The following is a 20,415-nucleotide window of genomic DNA, read 5'->3' as shown; positions in this document are numbered from 1 at the left end:
CAAAGTAGTGCATGTTGGAAAACATAATCCCAACTATACATACAAACTGATGGGGTCTGAGTTAGCTATTACTATTCAAGAAAGAGATCTTGGAGTCATTGGGGATAGTTCTCTGAAAACATCTGCTCAATGTGCAGCAACAGTCAAAAAAGTTAACAATGTTAGGAACCATTAGGAAAGGGATAGGTAAATCAGATAAAAAAAATCATAATGCCACTATATAAATCTATTGTATGCCCACACCTTGAATACTGCATGCAGTTCTGGTTGCCCCATCTCAAATAAGATATATTAGAATTGGAAAAAGTACAGAGAAGGGCAATAAAATGCGTAGGAGTATGGAACAGCTTCCATGTAAGGAGACTGGTACTGTTCAGCTTGGAAAAGAGACAACTAAGGGGGGATATGAGAGAGGTCTATAAAATCATGACTGGTGTGGAGAAAGTGAATAAGGAAGTGTTATTTACCTCTTCACATAACACAAGAACCCTGGATCACCAAATGAAATTTATAGGCAGCAGGTTTAAAACAAACAAAAGGCAATACTGCTTCACACCCCCACAGTCAGACTATGGAACTCATTGCCAAAGGATGTTGTGAAGGCCAAAAGTAAAACTGGGTTTGAAAAAGGATTAGATAAGTTGATGGACGATAGGTCCATCAATGTCTATTAGTCAAGATAGTCAGGGATGCAACCTCGTGCTCTGGGTGTCCCTAAACCTCTGGCTGTTAGAAGCTGGGACTGGGTGACAGGGGATGGGTCACTCGATACATTTTCCTGTTTTGTTCACTCTCACTAAAGCATCTGTCACCGGCCACTGTCAAAAGACAGGATACTGGGCTAGATGGACCATTGGTCTGACCCAATATGGCCATTCTTCTGTTCTTATGCTTTATGTGGTTGTTAAGGTTTTTCATGGTTATTGTAAGTCAGAAAAGAAGTTTGGGTGGGAATTCAGTTTCTTAGGACTTGTCTGGATTGGGCAGCAATCGATCCAGCAGGGATCGATTTATCGCGTCTAGTCTAGACATGATCAATCGACCGCAGAGCGCTCTCCTGTCAACTCCGGTACTCCAGCAGGGCGAGAGGCGCCAGCGGAGTCGACAGGAGAGCATCAGCTGTTGACTTACCACAGTGAAGACACCGCGGTAAGTAGATCTGAGTACGTCGACTTCAGCTACGTTATTCATGTAGCTGAAGTTGCGTCACTTAGATCGATCTCTCTCTGTCTTCCCCCCTGCATATAAAAGGAATGACATGCAATTCAGCCTTCAGCCGTTGGTACTGATACATTTAGGCAATGGATCCTCCATCAGTTGCTTTGGAAACTGCTGACTGAACATTATTAGACTTAAACTCATAGCAGTCTTACCCCCTGGAAATGTTTTGTAAGCACTTTTTTTAAGTAGCAGCATTCTAAGGCTGATACCTAGAGTCAAATTGCATGATTACTCATTTCCCCCACCTTTTACTTATCAGTCCATTTTTCCCTGTGGGGCAGATATTAGTTTAATATTATGGCTTATGTAGTGATGGAATAAAATCCAGCTGCCCACCATTAAGTAGGTTTTAAAAATAGCGTCTTGGGTTTGCAGAAGGACATGTGGTCCATTTAAACAAGCATATTTGATTTTCCCCACAGTCCTCTCATAGACTTTAACGTCAGAAGGGACCATCATGATCATCTAGTCTGACCTGCACATTGCAGGCCAGAGAACCTCACCCACCCACTCCTGTAATAGACCCCTAACCTCTGGCTGAGTTTACTGAAATCTTCAAATCAAGTTTTAAAGATTTCAAGTTACAGAGAATCCATCATTTACTCTCCTCCCTGACCCCACCCCCAAAATAAGTTTCTGTTTGGATTGTGATGATTGTCTGGGTACTTCCATTGATGAGTCAAAACCAGAACCTTCAAACCAGACGGTCCCTTTTCTTCAGGGTTTCAGATTTTGTCCATAGTATACAGACAGCTGTAAGTCCAGGCCATGTTTGGAATCAAAAGTTAGAAATGGAAAAGACTTATAGCATTTGGTCATTTAGTGTATTTGCCAGGGCCCAGTGCAGAATAGTTCTCTCTGTTGTCCCCTTCAGGATTTGATTAGTCTAATTTTAAATGATTCCAGTGATGGGATGGGACTTCCAAAACTTCTCCTGGGAGACCATTCCCCAATCAAATAGACAGCATTTTTAAGACATCTTTCCTGATAGCCTAAATTTTCCATTGCGCCCTTTCATCCCATTACTTGTACTTATCCCATCTTGGATCACACTAAACAATTTCTCTCCCTTGTTGATGGATATACCCTTTTAGCTGGCAATTATATCTCATTTGTCATCATTTAGCCAAGCTTTTCCATATTAAATTAATTATTCTTCACCAATCAATCGATCTCTCCAGGCCTTTGTTCATTCTTGTTGCACTTCTTATGAAATCTTCCCTGTATGTCTGCATCTTTCCAGTAATGAAATGCCTAGAACTGAACACTTGATTCCAGGTGTGGTCTGACCTCATTTCTGTAGAGAAGAGACTACCACCCTCAGGCTCTGTGACGTGATGTCTCTGTACAGACAAACCAAAACCGTACTGTTTCTGCTTACTACCATGTTGCTTTGTAAATTCGTGTAATCCCTACACCTTTCAGTGTTAGTCTCCCAGGTATATGATGATTTCCCCAGATGCACTAGCTTGGATATTTTTGGATTGAACCTCATTTTATTTCATAGACATGTCTATACTGCATAATTCTCTGTCTTCACTGGCAAGCAGAACTACCCTATTTGGTATCATCTGTGTATGCTATTATTGTGCTATTAGTCATTATTGATCTGGAAGAAGGGACAACGTCAAGATTAGGTCTGCCCCTAATCCAGTGGCATGCTCATAGATGCCCCAACATGAAATGAATTGCTGTTTGTTGTTGACTTATTTATAATACTTTCAATGCATGTGACACTGTTCATATCCCTGTCAATTAAAAATATTCTTTTCCAGGAAGTTTTTGTGAGGCACTGGTTATGTGCAATCAAAGCTGAGAGTCCTGTCCCCAGTCAGTTATTTGCAAGAAGGTAATCAGGGCTGGCTTCCAAGTGTCCAGAATAGAGGACATGATGGTAATTTCATGTGTGTGCTTCCATTACTCCAAGATATGAGTGAGACCATTCCCTTCTTTCTCTAGGCAAACCCAGTGGGATCCTCCTACCTGGGACAGCCCCGGAGATGATGCCAGCCTCGAACATGAAGCTGAGATGGACCTTGGGACTCCAACATATGATGAAAACCCAATGAAGGTAAGTGTGCAATCAGCAGGTGAAACATCTCATCTTTCACAGCTTCTTTAAATGGAGAGTGGAAAACTTGTGTCGTTCCATAAGTCCTGTGGCCAAATAATCTACTGTGTGGCAAATACAAGCATGCGAGAAAATTCAAATTGTTGAAGGGGTGGATGACAATACCTTATATAGACTGAGTATGAACAGAAGATCGAGGTGTTCTTTTAAATGTGGACTGAAAAGCTCAAATTAATGGTCTGGCCAGATGTTTCTGAAAGCTTTGTTAGTAAATCATTAAACAAGGTTTTCCTTGACCCTTGACATAGGAAATAGGTGACCCTTTCCAATAAGAAAATATATTAGTAGAGTGTTGGCCCCCACTAGCTCTAGAGAACACTAGTACCACCCATTCTGTCCCATAGCTGCTGAAGAAGTTTCTCTTCATTATCTGGAACTCCTCTTGCTGGAGCTAGGAGAGGGCCCTGGTAGACTCCCCTCTCAGACATGATAGCTTGTTTGTTAGAGGTCTTCCTGATGTTCCAGCTCCCCCTTCCTCCGCCAAATAAATAAATACCCATATAGGGTTGTTATTGACCCTGACACTAGCTCTTTTACAAAGTCAGTGTCATGGATACAGTGTTTGTCTGGCTGAGCAAAGAGAATTATCTTGTGGTGTTGGTCATGAAATAATTTTTGTATGTCCATATAGAGGTCATACTCTTAAAGCTGGACATCAGCATTGCCCAGTGTGGAATCCTGTTTCTGGAATTGCGATTCGAGTGCACTCGAGAGAGAAGCTTACTGTTCTTCTTCAAGTGATTGCACATGTCCATTCCACACTAGGTGTGTGCACACCTCGAGCACAGTTGCCGGAAATTTTTCCCTCAATGGTAGCTGTCAGATTGGCTCCAGTGCCTCCTGGTGCTGCATGCTCATGGTGCTGGTATAAAGGGGCCAGCCCCACACCCCATCAGTTCCTTCTTACCGCCTGTGACGAATGCTGGAACTGCCCATTTCCCCTGTTTCTTTCTTCCAGTTATTTATTTTTCATTTGGACTGTAAATAGTTCTTGTACATAGTTTAGTTGAAGATTCTGCCTTAGTAGTGGATTTTCATCCGCCCCCTGTGCCTTCTGCAGCAAGCCTATGCCTTTGAGTGACACACATACCAGTTGCCTAAAGTGCTTGGGTGAGGCTCATGTCCGAGACCGTTGTCACACCTGCTGGGAATTCAAGCCTCATATGAAGGACCAGGAGGCCATATGGAAGTTCCTATTGATGGAAGAGGCATTCAGACGCTCTGCAGAGCCGAGCTGGTCAGACTCAGCACTGAGTACTTTAGCATCGGTGAGGATTGCTGTTCCCACTGTCAGGCACTCTCACCATTCTCTGGTGCCGAGAAGGAAAGATAAGAAGCAGCTGGCCGACAGGGGGCGTTCCCCTCCCTTGAGTCCAGTACCAGACCAGCCCGTGCCAGGGGGACAACGAGGGTCCAGTGCGATTGTGGTTCCATCTGCCCTGGAGGTGTTCGCAGCGGCAAGAGACCTGCTGGCGTTATCGGTACCACCGTCAATCCAAGAGCAGGTGTCAGCGGTGCAGGTGGATAGAAAGGAGCACGTCACCCCAAGCTGCTCTCTGTACCGTCTAGCGGGAAACCATCCCTGCTATCCTCAATGCAGGCCTCCCTGTCTCAGCACTGATCTCCAGAACCGATGAGTACAGCACCTCCATGGTCCCCGGAGGAGGGCTCGACGTCTGAGTTGGAAGTGGGGTCGTATACCTAGCAGAGGAGTTGCTGTTGGTACTCCCTGGTCAGCCCTTTGTGGTGGTGGACCCGGGCTCAGATACCTCAAAGCGCTTGGCCCAGTGCGCTCTGGCCCAGGCTGATGCAATGGCCATTTTGGAACCCTTGGGGTTTTCCTCTGATGTCAGGGACACATTCCAGACGCTCATCTTTGGTGGCCATGGAGAAGACTTCTCCATCCCATCATGCAGCACCTGACCTGGACTCTGGTACCGAACCCAGTTCTGATCCTTAGGATCTAGACCTGCAGGACCCAGTCGCTGCAGAAAGAGACAAGGAGGACCCCTTGCTGGTGATGACTTCAAAGCTCATCAGGAGCTGTTGAAGAGGGTGGCCTCGAACTTAGGGCTGCAACTGGAGATAGTCAAAGAATCCTCCCACAGCCTTGTCGACATCTTGGCTGCGGCTAGGCCGACTACAGTGGCTCTGCCTCTCAATGAGGCTATCATGGGACCAGTTAAAGCCTTGTGGCAAAACTCGTACTCCCTGCCGCCCACCTGTGGAGAGTTGAGAAGCAGTACTTTGTTCCCACCCAAGGGTATGAGTACTTGTACTCCCACCTCCCACCGGGGTCCCTGGTGGTCTCAGGGGCCACCGAAAGGGAGAGACGGGGTGCATGGAGCGATCCCTAAGACAAAGGACTCAAAGAAAGGTTTATTCTACAGAAGGTTTACCGCTCCACTTCTCCAAACAGGTGGTGTTAGGGAGATACGATTTTAATGTCTAGGACTCCATGTCAAAGTTCAGAGACTTGCTTCCCCAGGAGTCCAGGCAGGAGGTCACTTCTATCAGTGTGGAGAAGTCAATAGCCCGGGCCTTCCTGCAGGCCACCAGGGACACGGCAATCTCAGTGGCTAAATCCCTGGCTATGCACAGGTGCCTGTAGTTGTTGGGCCTGCCAACGGAGGTCCAGCAGTCTCTCCAGGACCTTCTGTTTGAAGGGTCCTTGCTCTTCTCAGACAAGACAGATGCAAAGCTCCATGGACTGAAGGACTCCAGAGCTCTACCCTCAGTCCCTGGGCCTTTACACCCCAGCGCCCTTGAGGGAACATTTCAAGCGTCAGCAGAGTGCCCATTTCTCCACTCAGCCATCCCAATCTACAAAAGAAATGAAGCTGGGGTTTAGGCGCAGACAGCCACCTCCATCCACCTCAGCATCTCTACCCGCCCTACCCAGACACTCGGGGAGGAGGGGCGGTGGGGGGGCTCTAAACAGAGCTTTTGACGGGATGCCCGAGGGCATCATATCAGTTCCCATAATGCTGGATCCTGCCTTCCCACTGTTTTCAGACTGCCTGTCCCACTTCAGCTGAGCAGGGTCTCATATAACCACAGACTGGGTGCTGAGTACTGTAAAGATGGGTTATGCTCTCCAGCTTGTTCCCACCCCTCTGTCCCACCCTCCCTCCCTGTCCCTCCTCAGGGACCGTGTCTCAAGCAACTCTTAGCCCTGGAGGTGCACGCCCTCCTCCGAGTGGGAGCCGTGGAGGAAGTTCCTCAGAACTTAAGGGGAAGGTGTTTACTCTATTTCCTAATTCCCAAAGCCAAAGGTGATGTCAGGCCTGTCTTAGACCTGCGCCATCTCAACGGCTATCTCAAAAGGCTGAAGTTCTGCATAGTCTCCTTGGCCACCATCATTCCCTCCCTGGATTCGAGGGACTGGTATGCTGTTCTCTATTTGAGAGGCGCCTCTTTCCACATCACAGTTTTCCAAGGACACAAGTTAATCAAGTTCGTTCTGAATCAAGCCCTCTACCAATTTGCTGTTCTTCCATTCAGCCTGTTGGCAGCCCATGGATTTTTATTAAATGCATGGAGGTACTGGCGGCCTTCTTGAAAAGGCGAGGGGTACAAGTGTACCCATATCTCAACAACTGGCTAGTCCAACCTAAGCCTGAGAAGGAGCCAGAATTTATCAATGTACATTGCCAAAGAACCACAGTAATACTTCAGCAGCCCCCCATGACCTCCCCCACTCTGCTCCCAGTGCCTACCACCCCCTGGCAGCCCCGCCGATCAGCACCTCCTGATCAGCTGTTTGGTGGCGTGCAGGAGGTTCTGTGGGGAGCGAGGGGAGTGGGGGCAGGGGTTGAGCACCAAGCACTCCCTGGCACATTGGAAAGTTGGCACCTGTAGCTCCAACCCCGGAGTCGGTGCTTATACAAGGAGCTGCATATTAACTTCTGAGGAGCTGCATGTGACTCCAGAGCCACAGGTTAGCCACCCCTGGACTAGTAAAGGCCGGTCCAAGGCCCAGCGTCTGCTGCATTCAGTCAACCTTTCAGGCATTGGGCCTGCTGTTAAACAGAAGTCTACCTTCACCCTGGTGCAGAGGATAGAGTTTATTGGAGCAGTGCTCAACTCCAGCCAGACCAAGGCCTTCCTGCCGGAAACCCAATTCCAGATGATAGCATCGTTAATAGCACAGGTCCAGGCCCACCCTCTCACGATGGCACATTTCTGCCTCAAACTTCTATGGCCTTGTGCACATACAGAGTGCGGTATGCAAAGCTACACCTCTGACCTTTTCAAGCTTGGCTGGCCTCAGTGTTCTCACGAAGCCGCCACCACTTAGACTCAGTGCTCACTGTACCTCCCCTGGTCCTCGCCCCCTCTCGATTGGTGACGGGACTCTCTGACAGTCTGCACAGATATTCCCTTCATCAGACTCCAGCCTTCATTATCCCTAGTCTTGTATGCGTCAGAGCTAGGATGGGAGGGCTTGCCTGCAGCACCTCAGGACCCCATGGCCTTTGGGCCCAGGAAGAGCTATCATTACATATCCACCTCAGAGAACTCGGAATGATTCATAGACTCATAGACATTAAGGTCAGAAGGGACCATTATGATCATCTGGTCTGACCCCCTGCATGCTGCAGGCCGCAAGACCCTTCCCTGGACTCTACCGTTGAAGTCCCCAATCCTGTGTTTTAGTGACTTCAATCGGCTGAGACCCTCCTGCTAGTGATCCCTGCCCCATGCTGCGGAGGAAGGCGAAAAACCTCCAGAGGCTCAGCCAATCTACCCTGGAGGAAAATTCCTTCCCGACCCCAAATATGGCGATCAGTAATACCCCGAGCATATAGGCAAGAGTCTCTAGCCTGACCCTTGTTGGCCATTATGCTGTTCATGTACCATTGCTTGGTTTTCCTTGGCTACTATGTTTTATCATTAAACCATTCCCTCCATAAACTTATCCAACTTAATCTTAAAACCAGACAGGTCCGTCGCCCCCAACGTTTCCCTCGGAAGGCCGTTCCAATATTTCACCCCTCTGATGGTCAGAAACCTTCGTCTAATTTCAAGCCTAAACTTCCCCCCGGCCAGTTTGTATCCATTCGTTCTCGTGTCCACATTAGTACTAAACTGGAATAATTCCTCTCCCTCCCTTGTATTAACCCCTCTGATATATTTAAAGATAGCAATCATATCCCCCCTCAGCCTTCGCTTTGTCAGACTAAACAACCCAAGCTCCTCTAATCTCTTTTCATACGACAGGTTTTCCATTCCTCTGATCATCTTAGTCGCCCTTCTCTGCACCCGTTCCAGTTTGAGTTCATCTTTTTTAAACATTGGAGACCAGAACTGCACACAGTACTCCAAATGAGGTCTCACCAGCGCCTTATACAACGGAAGCAGGACCTCCCTATCTCTACTAGATATACCTCGCCTAATACATCCCAAGACCGCATTGGCTTTTTTCACCGCCACGTCACATTGCCGACTCATAGTCATCCTGCGGTCCACAAGGACCCCTAGGTCCTTCTCCTCTTCCGTTACTTCTAACCAATGCGTCCCCATCTTGTAACTAAAATTGTTATTATTCGTCCCCAAGTGCATCACCTTACACTTTTTACTATTAAATTTCATCCTATTTCTGATACTCCAATTCACAAGCTCATTCAAGTCTCCCTGCAGAGTATCCCTATCCTCCTCCGAGTTTGCAACTCCTCCCACCTTCGTATCATCCGCAAACTTTATCAGCCCACTCTTGCAATCGATCCCGAGGTCAGTTATAAATAGATTAAATAAGATGGGTCCCAAAACCGAACCTTGAGGCACTCCACTAGTAACCTCCCTCCAACCCGACAATTCACCCTTTAATACGACCCGCTGCATTCTCCCCATTAACCAATTCCCTATCCACCTCTGGATTTTCATATCGATCCCCATGTTTTTCATTTTAACCAATAGTTCCTCATGTTCCGCCTAGCCAGTCAGGTGTTCCTACTGCACATCGCAAACAAGAGCGTGTTAGTGCTCATGGACAACACGGCAGCCATGTACTACCTCAGCAGGCAGGGTGGGGCTCGCTCGTCCCCCCTGTGCTGGGAAACTATTCGCTTATGGGAGTTTTGCATAATGCACTCAATCCACCTTGAAGCTCCTCACCTTCTAGGGGTCCAGAACAAACTCGCAGATCACCTCAGCAGATCTTTCCCCAGTTACCATGAGTGCTTCCTCCATCCGACATAGTGAGAGTCGTTTTCCAGCGATGAGGGACTACCCACCAGTTTTGTTCCCTGCAAGGCCACAGCCCGGGGTTGCACACGGACGCTTTCTTGCTCCTTTGGACGGAGCATCTTGTTTACGCTTCCCCCCCCATTCCGCTTGTGCACAAGGCCTTGTGCACTGGTTTGCCACACTGCTGCTACTTTTAGAAGAGATTCCAATACCACTCCCTCTTCTCCTGGACCTGATCCCACAGGACCACAGTTTAATGCTCCGCCCAAACCTCAGCACCCTCCACCTGACGGCTTGGAAGCTCCATGGCTGAATCCCATGGAGTTGGCCTGTTCAGAGTAAGTCCGCCGGGTCCTTTCAGGTAGCAGGAAACCCTCTACCACAGCTATATACCTCACCAAGTAGAAGTGCTTTTCCATTTGGACTTCCCAGCATACGATCGTCTCTGGAGACTGTTCCTGGAGTATCTGCAACATCTAAACCAGCAAGGTCTGGCAATATCATCAGTTAAAGTACACCTTGCAGTGATCTCGGCGTTCCACCATCCGATGGATAGCTGATTAGTTTTCTCACATGAAATGTCCATCTGTTTTCTGAAGGCCTAGAAAGAATATACCCACAGATTCTGGAGCCCATTCCCTTGGGGGACCTAAACCCCATCTGGTCAAAACTCATGGGCCCCGCGTTTTGAGCTGCTGGCACCCTGTCCCCGATAATACTTTTCCTGGAAAGTGGCCTTTCTGGTGGCTGTTACTTTGGCCAGAAGGGTCTCAGAGATTTGGGCCCTTGCATCAGAACCTCCATACACGGTCTTCTTTAAGGACAAGATACAGCTACGCCCCCACCCCGCGTTCCTCCCAAAGATAGTTTTGCAGGTTCACAGTAATCAGGCAATTTTCCTGCTGGTTTTGTTTCCGAAACCTCACACAAACCGGGAGGAACAACATGTCCGGACACTGGATTTTAAATGTGCCCTGATGCTCTATATGGAGAGGACAGAACCATTCCATAGATCCATTGTGTCGGTAGCTGACCGGATGCAAGGCCTTCCCATCTCAGTTCAGAGGCTCTCATCCTGGATTACAGCATGCATTCGCACATGCTACGAGCAGGCAGGGGTCCCTCCACCAGCTGTCTTGACTGTCCATTCTACCAAGGCACAAGCTTCTTCAGCAGTGGTCCTGGCCCAGGTCCCTATCCAGGACATTTGCAGAGTAGCAACTTGGTCATCAGTGCACACATTTTCTTCCCACTATGCCATCACCCAGCAGGCCAGGGATGACGCCGGGTTTGGTTGAGCCGTATTACAATCAGTATGTCCGTAAACTCTGATCCCACCTCCTGCGTTACTGCTTGCGAGTTACCTAATGGGGAGTTGAACCTGTGCAAGCACTCGAAGAAGAAAAATCTGTTACTAACCTTTCCGTAACTGTTGTTCTTCGAGATGTGTTGCACATGTCTATTATGCGACCCACCCCCTTACCCCTCTGTCGGAGTTGGCTCACAAGAAGGAACTGAGAAGGGTGCGGGGTCAGCTGGTCCCTTTATACTGCCGACATGAGAGCGCGGCACTAGGGGGTGCTAGAGCCAACCCGACAGGTACCACTGAGGGGAAAATTTCTGGCGACTGTGCTCGAAGCGCGCCCACACCTAACATGGAATGGACATGTGCCACACATCTTGAAGAACAAGAGTTACGGAAAAGTTAGTAACTGTTTTTTGGGGACAAGGTCATAGATAGTACCCTCAAAAGAGAAATCCTGTCTATCCAAAAAGAGGCAGCCTGAATTCAGTGGGCAGAGCACAAGACTTAGGAGGCAGGAGACCTGAGTTCTGTTCCTGGTACTGCCACTGACCAGCTATATAACCTTGGGCATGTTAATTATTCTCTCGGTGCCTTAGTTTCTCCATCTCTGAAATGGGGATGATTCTTTGTAAAACACACTGAGCTCTATAGAGGAAGTGTGATATAAAGCTAATGCGATACTGAGAGTATATAGAATTTAACATTGAGTGGCAGTCCTTTCAGCACACTTAATTCCCCCTCCCCCCCCCGCTGTATATACTCGTTCATAAGCTGAATTTTTTAGTAAAAAAGGGAAGCACCAGAGAAGGGGGTCGGCTTATGAATGGGTATAGAGAGGGAGAGGTGGGACACAGCCCCTCCCCCCAACAGAGGGAGCAAGGAGAGGCAGCACAGCCAGCAGGGAAGAGGCGGGACCAGAGTGTCTCCGCTTCTGGCCAGAAGCAGCTGCAGCTCCGGGGCTGGCAGGCTGTGGCCGCGCCATCCGGAGCACGCTGCGGCCTTGCCACCTGGCCCACCGCGCTGGAACATGCTGCGGCCGCGCCGCCCGGTCTGGCCCGCCGGAGCATGCTGCCCAGCCTGCTGGAGCACCTCCAGCCAGGCCAGAGACATCCTCCCTTGGCCCTCCCCAGATAAGGTGGGAAGGGATGGGATGGGGAGAGTGTGGGAGTCCCGAGCTAGGGGTGAGGTCATGTCGGGGTGGTCACAGGGGTTACTCCCCTGACTCCCAGCTCCTCCCCCCTAAAAAATTTCCCCACCAGTTGCTGTCCCGGCCCGTCAGGGTAAGCAGCTGGTGCGCCGGGACACTTCGTTTACTTAGGTATATCTCCATATATTATATTATTAACCTATCGCATAGAACTGGAAGGGACCCCGAAGGGTCATCGAGTCCAGCCCCCTGCCTTCACTAGCAGGACCAAGTACTGATTTTGCCCCAGATCCCTAAGTGGCCCCCTCAAGGATTGAACTCACAACCCTGGGTTTAGCAGGCCAATGCTCAAACCACTGAGCTATCCCTCCCCCCATCCGTGCCTGAGGACGCTCAACAAACCATCTTGGCCCACCAGTGGCTTATCCTGATGGCCCGGGAGCCAAAGTTTGCTGACCCCTGAATTATAGAGTCGTCTTATGAATGGGTCATAAAATTTTCCATTTTTACGTATCCACCTTGGGGGGGGCTGTCAGCTTATAAACGAACCAGCTTATGATCGAGTATATACGGTACCTTCCAGGTTTCACTGAGCCCACCTTACTGGCCCATTTAGACTTATTTTTAAAGCTGCTATTTAGTTTTATAGTTAAGCGCTCTTCTATGGATACATAGTTTGACTGCTCTTACTTCAAACGCTGACAGTTTTTTAACTCTCCCAAAGGAGCCATTATTGCCTGTATTGTTAGTGCATTAAGGGATTGTAAATCCAAGGATTGTCTGTCATATATGTAGCTGAGTGTTAAAAATATGTAGCAAAATCCCACTAAGAAAGTAACTTCAGTTGCAAAGCAAACAAAGAGTGGAGTAGGCTTGGTTTTTCTTAACATCCAGTGGCCTATGTCCAAGGTCTCAGTGAGGATCTGAAATCCTAACTTTTTTCTTGCACTTTTGCAATTTAAACAAATGAGGGTAACAAGGAGACCTGTGTCAAGGTGCACTGGAGAAAGTGTTTTATTGGGTTATAACATCATAAAATCATAAGACTGGAAGGGACCTCGAGAGGTCATCTAGTCCAGTCCCTTGCACTCGTGGCAGGACTAAGTTATAACCTCCTGGAAATGGTTTACCATGGACATAGCAAGATTCTAAAGTCAACAGGTTTAGGGACTATATTTTCAGAACAACTCAGCACCCAGACGCTCTTTGAAAACGCAACAAAACTGATCAACTTCCATCTTTCCAGCCCCCTCACAATTCTGAAAACTCCCAGCCCAACCTCCTGCTCAGACTATTCCCTCTCTCTACCTACTGTTGCTAGTCTTCCCCCTGCTAGCCCCCTTTCTATCTCCTATGGTAATGCACTACTAGTTAACCCATCGTCTTCCTGCTAGTTGCCCATGCAGTGCTCAAGTCACGAGCTCTCAGTTACATGGGAAGCACCATGGGAAGTTCACTGAGGGTTTCTGTTGCTTATATTACCAAGACATCCAGGATTGGACCCTGTTGTTCTAGGCGCTGTACGAACATAGAGATAGATGTTGTCCCTGCCATGAAGAGCTCTGCTCGAAGCAGGAGTGTCCTTGTCCCACTTCATTTCTACAATGGGAGGCTTTCCTCAGCCTCATGTACAAATGTCCGGAGGGCTCTCCTAAAAGCCTTTGAAAACATCCAGTTCCTAGGTGTTACCACCTGGAAAGAAGCCAGTGCTCCTAGGGGTTAATCAAATCCATGTGTGGGGTTTTTTTTTTCCCCCTCTAAGTAGTATAGCATTCAGCATTCTGTTATAAATACCTAATTTGCAAATGTTTACTCCCTTGCCAAAAAAAAGAACACCACAAAAATAATGAGCAAGAACTTGGTGTACAACTGGTCAGCTGTGGAGTAGTTCGTTTCGCAAATTGTCCAAAAAAAAATCCAGCAGGCCATTTTAACTACTCTGCTGTTAGTTCTGTATCCCATCGGCTGCATTTGCTTTCCATTGGAATCCATGGAATGTCAAGACATTCCTGGTATGACCGGCAGCAGTCATGTCCCTTAAAATAGATGAGTCGTAAAGATACACACATCTTGTCGTTTCTGGTTCACTTTTGCCTGTGTCGTTTTTAAAAAAAAGGCAATTGAGTACATTTTCAGTGCAGTGAGTTTCCAGTGTGACTTCGCGAACTCCCTACCCCACACCATTTTGAAAATGTCTCCCTTTAAAGTAATTAGTGTGATGGAGAAAAGGATTAAAAATTCTATAAATTAATTTCCTTTATGAATGCTCTTGATTTTTAAAAGTGAAAGAAATGTTAAATTTGTACTTTTCACCATTTATATAGTTGCATTTAACTCAGCCTGAAAAAAGTAAGAGATCTAGTCAATTTACCTTTCGTTTATAATCTGCTTCTGGTCAATTTCATTTTCTTGTTTACCTGTACTGACCCAGTCCTGCTTTGTGTAGGTTGCAAACAGCACAGGGAAATTGTTGCATCGAAACCAAAAGCACACTTTTTCCATCTAAACTTAAAAGGACATTTCAATTAAGTTTTGTAAAATATTTATTAAACAAAACCTATATCTTAGACCCTCCTTTTAATTAGAATACATCAGTTTGTCTACTTGAAAATAAAGGCTTCACTCTTCCTGGGAATGAGAAATGAATTGGAAAAAGTGATTGCTCTTTGTTCTGATCCATCAGACTCTGGAATCTTACGTCTGAATCTTGCCTTTAGGTAGTAACTTAATGGTGCCTGGACTAACAATGGTAGGGACACTTCCTATTGTAAATGGACGAGGACCTGATCTGCATTAATTTGTATTAGGAATGGGTCCTTTTGTAAATCCAGATGTTTCGTTTGGGTCAGAGGCAGTCGTCATTTTAAAGGATCGATAGTTTTTAGTCTCTGTACTAAATATATAGTGAATAGATTACACTTTATTTTCAAGTATGATAAAATACACTTATGTGCCGTTGGTAAAAGAGAACCATTAGAAATGGGAAAATGGTCATTAAAAAGATATACAAAGTTTTGGAATATATAGTCAATAGACTAGATGGTGTTGAAAGGACACCAACTTAAAAATCACATCTGTTTTGCTTTACCTAGTATGGATGCCTTAAATTACAGTAACAGAGTGGGGTGGGGGTGGGGAGAGAGAATGTTTTTCTGTATTTTTCTGTGCATTTGGCAGAAAAATTTTGCATTGTCAGTTTCACTGTTTCTCCTGCACAGTCAGTTTCTCTTAGTGTGGGTCTTTCATGCGTCAACAGGAGTACCCCCTTCCCCCAAAAAGCAACCTCAACTTTTTTTTTTTTAAATATTGGACAATTAAATTGGAAAGCCACAGAAACTGGTAGGAAGACTCTGGGCAGCTGAAAGTACTATTAATTTGGGTCCAGCCCCCTGCCTTCACTAGCAGGACCAAGTACTGATTTTGCCCTAGATCCCTAAGTGGCCCTCTCAAGGATTGAACGCACAACCCTGGGTTTAGCAGGCCAATGCTCAAACCACTGAGCTATCTTCCTCCCCCCCTCCCCCCCCCATTGACTAGGTTTCAGGTTGATTGTATCCCAGTAAAACTTTTAACATTTTGTGCATTGAGATCTCACCAAATTAGACTATTTTCCTGCTGTTAGAGAACTTTGCTGTAAAATGAAAGACTTCATGCCATGTTTCAGGCTGATACTGCTTCAGCATCCCACTGACTTCATGATGCATTATCAGTGCTGAGATGTGGCTTTATGAAAATCTGCAGCTGTAAAAGATGGGCTAAATTTTACTTTATGCACTTATAATCCAAAAAATTTGGTATTCATTGTAATAACATTACTAATGCTGACTTCAGTTGAAATCAATGTGGGTCTGATGCTTGTTTCTCTGGGAATTTCACTGTAACTTAGATCAGGTTTGCCAGTGCACATGAAAGTAAGTACAAAGGAGTGGTACAACTACTGATGTAATTAATCTCCACCTACTCTTGGTGAATTCATCAAAATTAAATCAAGATCTTAGTTGTTTTAGTAGATTCTGTTTAGTCATGACTATTAGACATAATTGGAGGAAATCTTCTAGAGTTCATTCATGTCCATGTCCGATTTAGAATTCACTTAGATTTATTTAAAAGAACCAAACTTCTGTTATGCATCTAGTGCAAAATATGCAACATTTGTCACCTGTCTAAAGACATGAAATTGCACTGTCCTAAGGAACTGAATGTTGTAATTAAAATCAGGGTAAATTTCATGAGGGCTGGAAAATGGGAGCTGTGTTTTTTAATATAGTACACCTCTACCCCGATATAACGCTGTCCTCGGGAGCCCAAAAATCTTACCGCATTATAGGTGAAACCGCGTTATATCGAACTTGCTTTGATCCGCCTGAGCGCACAGCCCCGCTTTCCCCCCCCCCCCCCCCCCGGAGCACTGCTTTACCACGTTATATCCGAATTCTTGTTCTATCGGGGTAGAGGTGTATTTATATGGGTAACTGCCCTTCCTCTCCCGGGACTTTTGAGGAGGTCTGTGAAGTTCATTTTTAGTACCCATTTTGTTGTAGGTATGTGAAATCTCTGAGGGAGGTCTTGCGTGAGGCTATGGGATCCAGTGTCATCTATATGCTGATGACGCTCAGCTCAACATCTCCTTTTCATTGGACCCAGACAGATGTTCCCTTGCTCTGTATCTGACAGATATGGACTTGGGTGCTCAATGTGGAGAAGACCAAAGTGATACTGGTTGCCAGAGGGAAGCATTCTGAGCATCTGGAAAAGTCTGACTGCTCCTTCAGTTGAAGGAATTTGCATCCTTGTAAAGGTAGTTAGCAATCTTGAACTCTTTCTTGAACTCTCTATACTCTGAGTATTGGCCAGAACAACCTTCTGTTGTTTATAACTAGCCAAGAAGGTAAGTCCCTTGCTCTCAGGTGTGGAACTTGCTACAGTCAAATACTCCATGGATCTAAATTATTGCCCCCACACGATGCCTTGGCTAACCTTAAGCCACGTTCTGTTTTATGACAATGTATTGTTTAGTCACTAGCAAGTGTTTAATTTTTTCCTTTTGCAGACATGCCTTTTTGTTGTCTGTACTAGAAATAGCAATGTGTTTACAAATATTCAAACTGAATGCTGTCTGGTTGTTGCTTAAGACGCAGGCTGTCCACATTCAATAACAAGATTTCAGAAGAAGACACATTCCCACTTACTCTGGTTTTGTACTTTTGGGGTAGGAACTAGGATCAAATTTCAGACACCATTCAGGCTCTTCCTAATCTAGATCCAATGCTCTTTCTGCTGAGGAGTAGTATTGCTGCAGTCCTTGGTCTCATTAGCCAGTTACCCAGCACTGCTCTATGCCATGTGGTGATATGAGGAGGCACAATTCTGGAATATTGGCAGTAATGGATGTGGCGTTGATGACAGATGGTCTTCACCAATAGTTATTTCCCCTCTTTGATTCTTTTGACCCACAAAGGAAGGCTTGACCTAATTGTATCACTACTCATTTTGTTATTGTTAAACCCAGAGCCCAAAGGTGGCTGCATTTCAGTGGTGGGCGAAGCAAACCCTCTATGTAGTTTGCATATCAATTTAAGTGCTTTATCCTTGGATGAAAGATGCTGTAGATGCATTAAAGCATGATTATTATCATTACTTCCATTCTTCTTTCATAAAAAATGATTTTGAAGTCTGCTGTGTTGCTCCCAATTCAATCCTTCTCTTGTAAGAAGCAGGAGTCAAGGACGGTTTTTGTGCTTGCTTTAAAGGATGAGTTTGTGCCTTTGGGAAGTAGCAGTTAAAATACCTAGGATTTTTTTTTTAAAGATGTTTAAGTCTGGATTTAATCAACCCTTGTATTTCCAGCTCCCTATATTAATGTCGCCTATAGATACACTTCTCGAAGGCTACCCAACGGTTGCAGTAACATGGTGGTTCCTTCTGTCTTCTTGTTTGCCTCGTCTTCCTTTAAAAGAAGGTGGAGGACATCAACAGGCCTGGGATCCCCCTTCTGACTTTCTTGGTGCATTTGGTGCTCCTACCTTCCAATTCCCAATATTTCTCTTTCAACTGACCACGTTGACCTGTTCCCTCCCTCACAGGCTAGTCTCTTCCATTTCAGCGCCTCTTCATTTACAACCCTGATTTCCTTCTCTCGGGTTCCCAACTACCATCTTCTTTGCCCCTCTTGCTCCTCAGGGCCAGCTAGTGCTGTTAACTCAGCTCTACGGCATTTCCATTTAACACATCCCCACTGATACAAGATTGAGGAATCTGAATATCGTCAGAGTGCTCTTTTTTTTCATATTGCATATTACCGGTATATTGTGCAGCACTGGAGTGAGCACGCACTCCATTTTCCTGCTAGGCAGGAATCCAATCAAGGCAGAGCTTACTTGTCAATTAGGAAGACCTTGGAGTGATGTAAATAACAAATCCTGTGTCCTGTGCTGAAATACAAGCCTCTGATACAACTGTGATTCTCGCATTTCAGTTACTGTCTGCAACATCCTTCTTTCTGGCCTTGCCAAAGGCAGCCTTGCCTTGCTGATATCCATTCAGAATGCTGCTGTGAAGACCATTTTCCTAGCCCGCTGTTTTGACCACATCACCTTCTCTTTGCATCCCTTCGCTGGCTCCCTCTTCTCTATTGTATCAGTCATAAGCTACTTGTCTTCACTTTCAAGGCTATTCACGACTTATCCCCACCCTCCCTATTATTTCTCATTCAGTGTCGAAAGATCAGCTCCTCCTCTGATAGGCCTGTGATGCTAGCCTCCGTTGCTTTCTTGTTAGATTTTCAAATAAGCACCCTTGTGCTTTCTCCCATGCGGCCCCTCACTCCTGGGAGACGTTCCCCATCAACATCTTCAACACCTTCCTCAGAACTCTCCTTTGCCGTGAAGCCTATCAGAAAAGTGACGACAGCTAGGCTGCTAGTGTGCAGAGACCACTGCCTATTGTACTGACCAATATTGTCTCATTTCCTTGTACTCCCATGTTGGCCTGTCTGTCCAGCCATCTGTTGTTTATTGTCTTGTGTAGATTGTAAGCTCCTTGGGGCAGGGACTGTGTGTGTGTTCTGTGTTTTGTACAGTGCCCAACACAATGGAGTGCTGATCCATGTCTAGGACTCCTAGGCATTTTTGCAATAAAAATCAATACTAAGCAAGTTTCTATATGGGAAAAAAAATACACTGAGATTAAAAATAATAAAGTTAAAATTCATTTAACTTCCCACAGCTTGCAGCTTGAGATTTTTTCTTTCTGATTTGATTCTTTCATTTGATGAGCACTGACGTCAATCCATCCTGCATGGTCCAAAACCAGCTGCAATTAACCAAGATGATCACGTTTTAACTTCAGCTTATGTATCATTTTTAATATGCCAAATCTGGGACTTGTGCAACAGTCCCTGCACCCTCACAGTTCTGGGGAATAGTATTTGCTAGCTTGCTGCTCCTAGAGAGCCACTGGGTTGCAAAATATTTGTCTGTAGATTTGAAACAAAACAAAAGTTGCTCGTGTTGATCTTAATTTCTTGGCAGCGGGATGGTAGATTTAAGAGTATTTTGATCCTTAAATTGTAATTTTAAATTTTCATATGTAAAATGTAACTTGCAGTATAACTACCAACCTATCAGAAGTTTAAAAACTACTACATGTACTTTAGCAAATGGGATACTCTTTGTATTCCAGGTGCACTGGATCAGAGCCACATTGTGTTAGGTGCTGCCTAAACAGAGTGAAAAGATAATCTATAATTTAACCTAAGGCAAGAAGTGGGCGAAACCACCAGTAGAAAGGAGATGGGGGAGATGGAGAATGAGGGAGAGCGTAATGAGACAGTGAGTTCACCTAAGGCCTTCTGTGCACAGCTAAATTATTTCTTATTGGTTAAGACTATTGTCAAGTTGGGTTCATCTGTGTGACTAAACTACTTGTCAGGGTTCATTTAATAATTCCCCCTGCTGTGCTTATTTGAACAAGAGACTCTCTTTTCCTCCTTGCCTCAATCTTCATTTCAGAAGAGGGCAGGTGCTAAGAATAGCCTGGGCATGTCCCTTCTAAAATGCCGGCCAATGCCAGCTCTCACAAGCAGAACAGCTTGCTTTCATCTTGTGCAGCAAAGGCTCATGTTGGAGGCACAGGAGCTATGAAGGGTTCTCCGGAGAAGAATCCAAGATTCGGCTGCAGGGAGCTCTGAGCGGGTTTCCAGCTACACATCTTTATTTTCTTTGGGTTGAACAAACAAACAAACAAAACTCCTCTCTGCTCTGCATGTTCCTTCCTTCCTTCCTTTTCAGCTGGGTCCTGTCTGTGCTACAAATTGAATCTGTAACCCCAGGTAGGGTTATAGCTGGTTTTGAACATGGTTTGTGTCCACATACAATATGGTTAATACTTTGTTTGTTAGTAGCCGTGGCAGCTAAATGTTTC

At 45.8% G+C, this 20,415-nt stretch overlaps 1 protein-coding gene across 2 annotated transcripts in view; it reads left to right on the top strand.

Annotated features, from left to right (window-relative positions):
• The window catches only part of SETD2 (SET domain containing 2, histone lysine methyltransferase), a 147,051-nt gene that overhangs the window by 106,297 nt on the left and 20,339 nt on the right, over positions 1-20,415 (top strand). For both annotated transcript variants that reach the window (XM_054016772.1, XM_054016773.1), the window contains exon 18: positions 3,181-3,292. In XM_054016772.1, coding sequence (XP_053872747.1) covers positions 3,181-3,292 — 112 coding nt within the window. The remainder of the gene's footprint in view (positions 1-3,180; positions 3,293-20,415) is intronic.

Source organism: Malaclemys terrapin, chromosome 2 (genome assembly GCF_027887155.1).
Source record: "Malaclemys terrapin pileata isolate rMalTer1 chromosome 2, rMalTer1.hap1, whole genome shotgun sequence".
NCBI classification, from domain to species: domain Eukaryota; kingdom Metazoa; phylum Chordata; order Testudines; family Emydidae; genus Malaclemys; species Malaclemys terrapin.
Note: the sequence above shows the minus strand (reverse complement) of the source record. Positions and strands in the feature narration are given on the sequence as shown.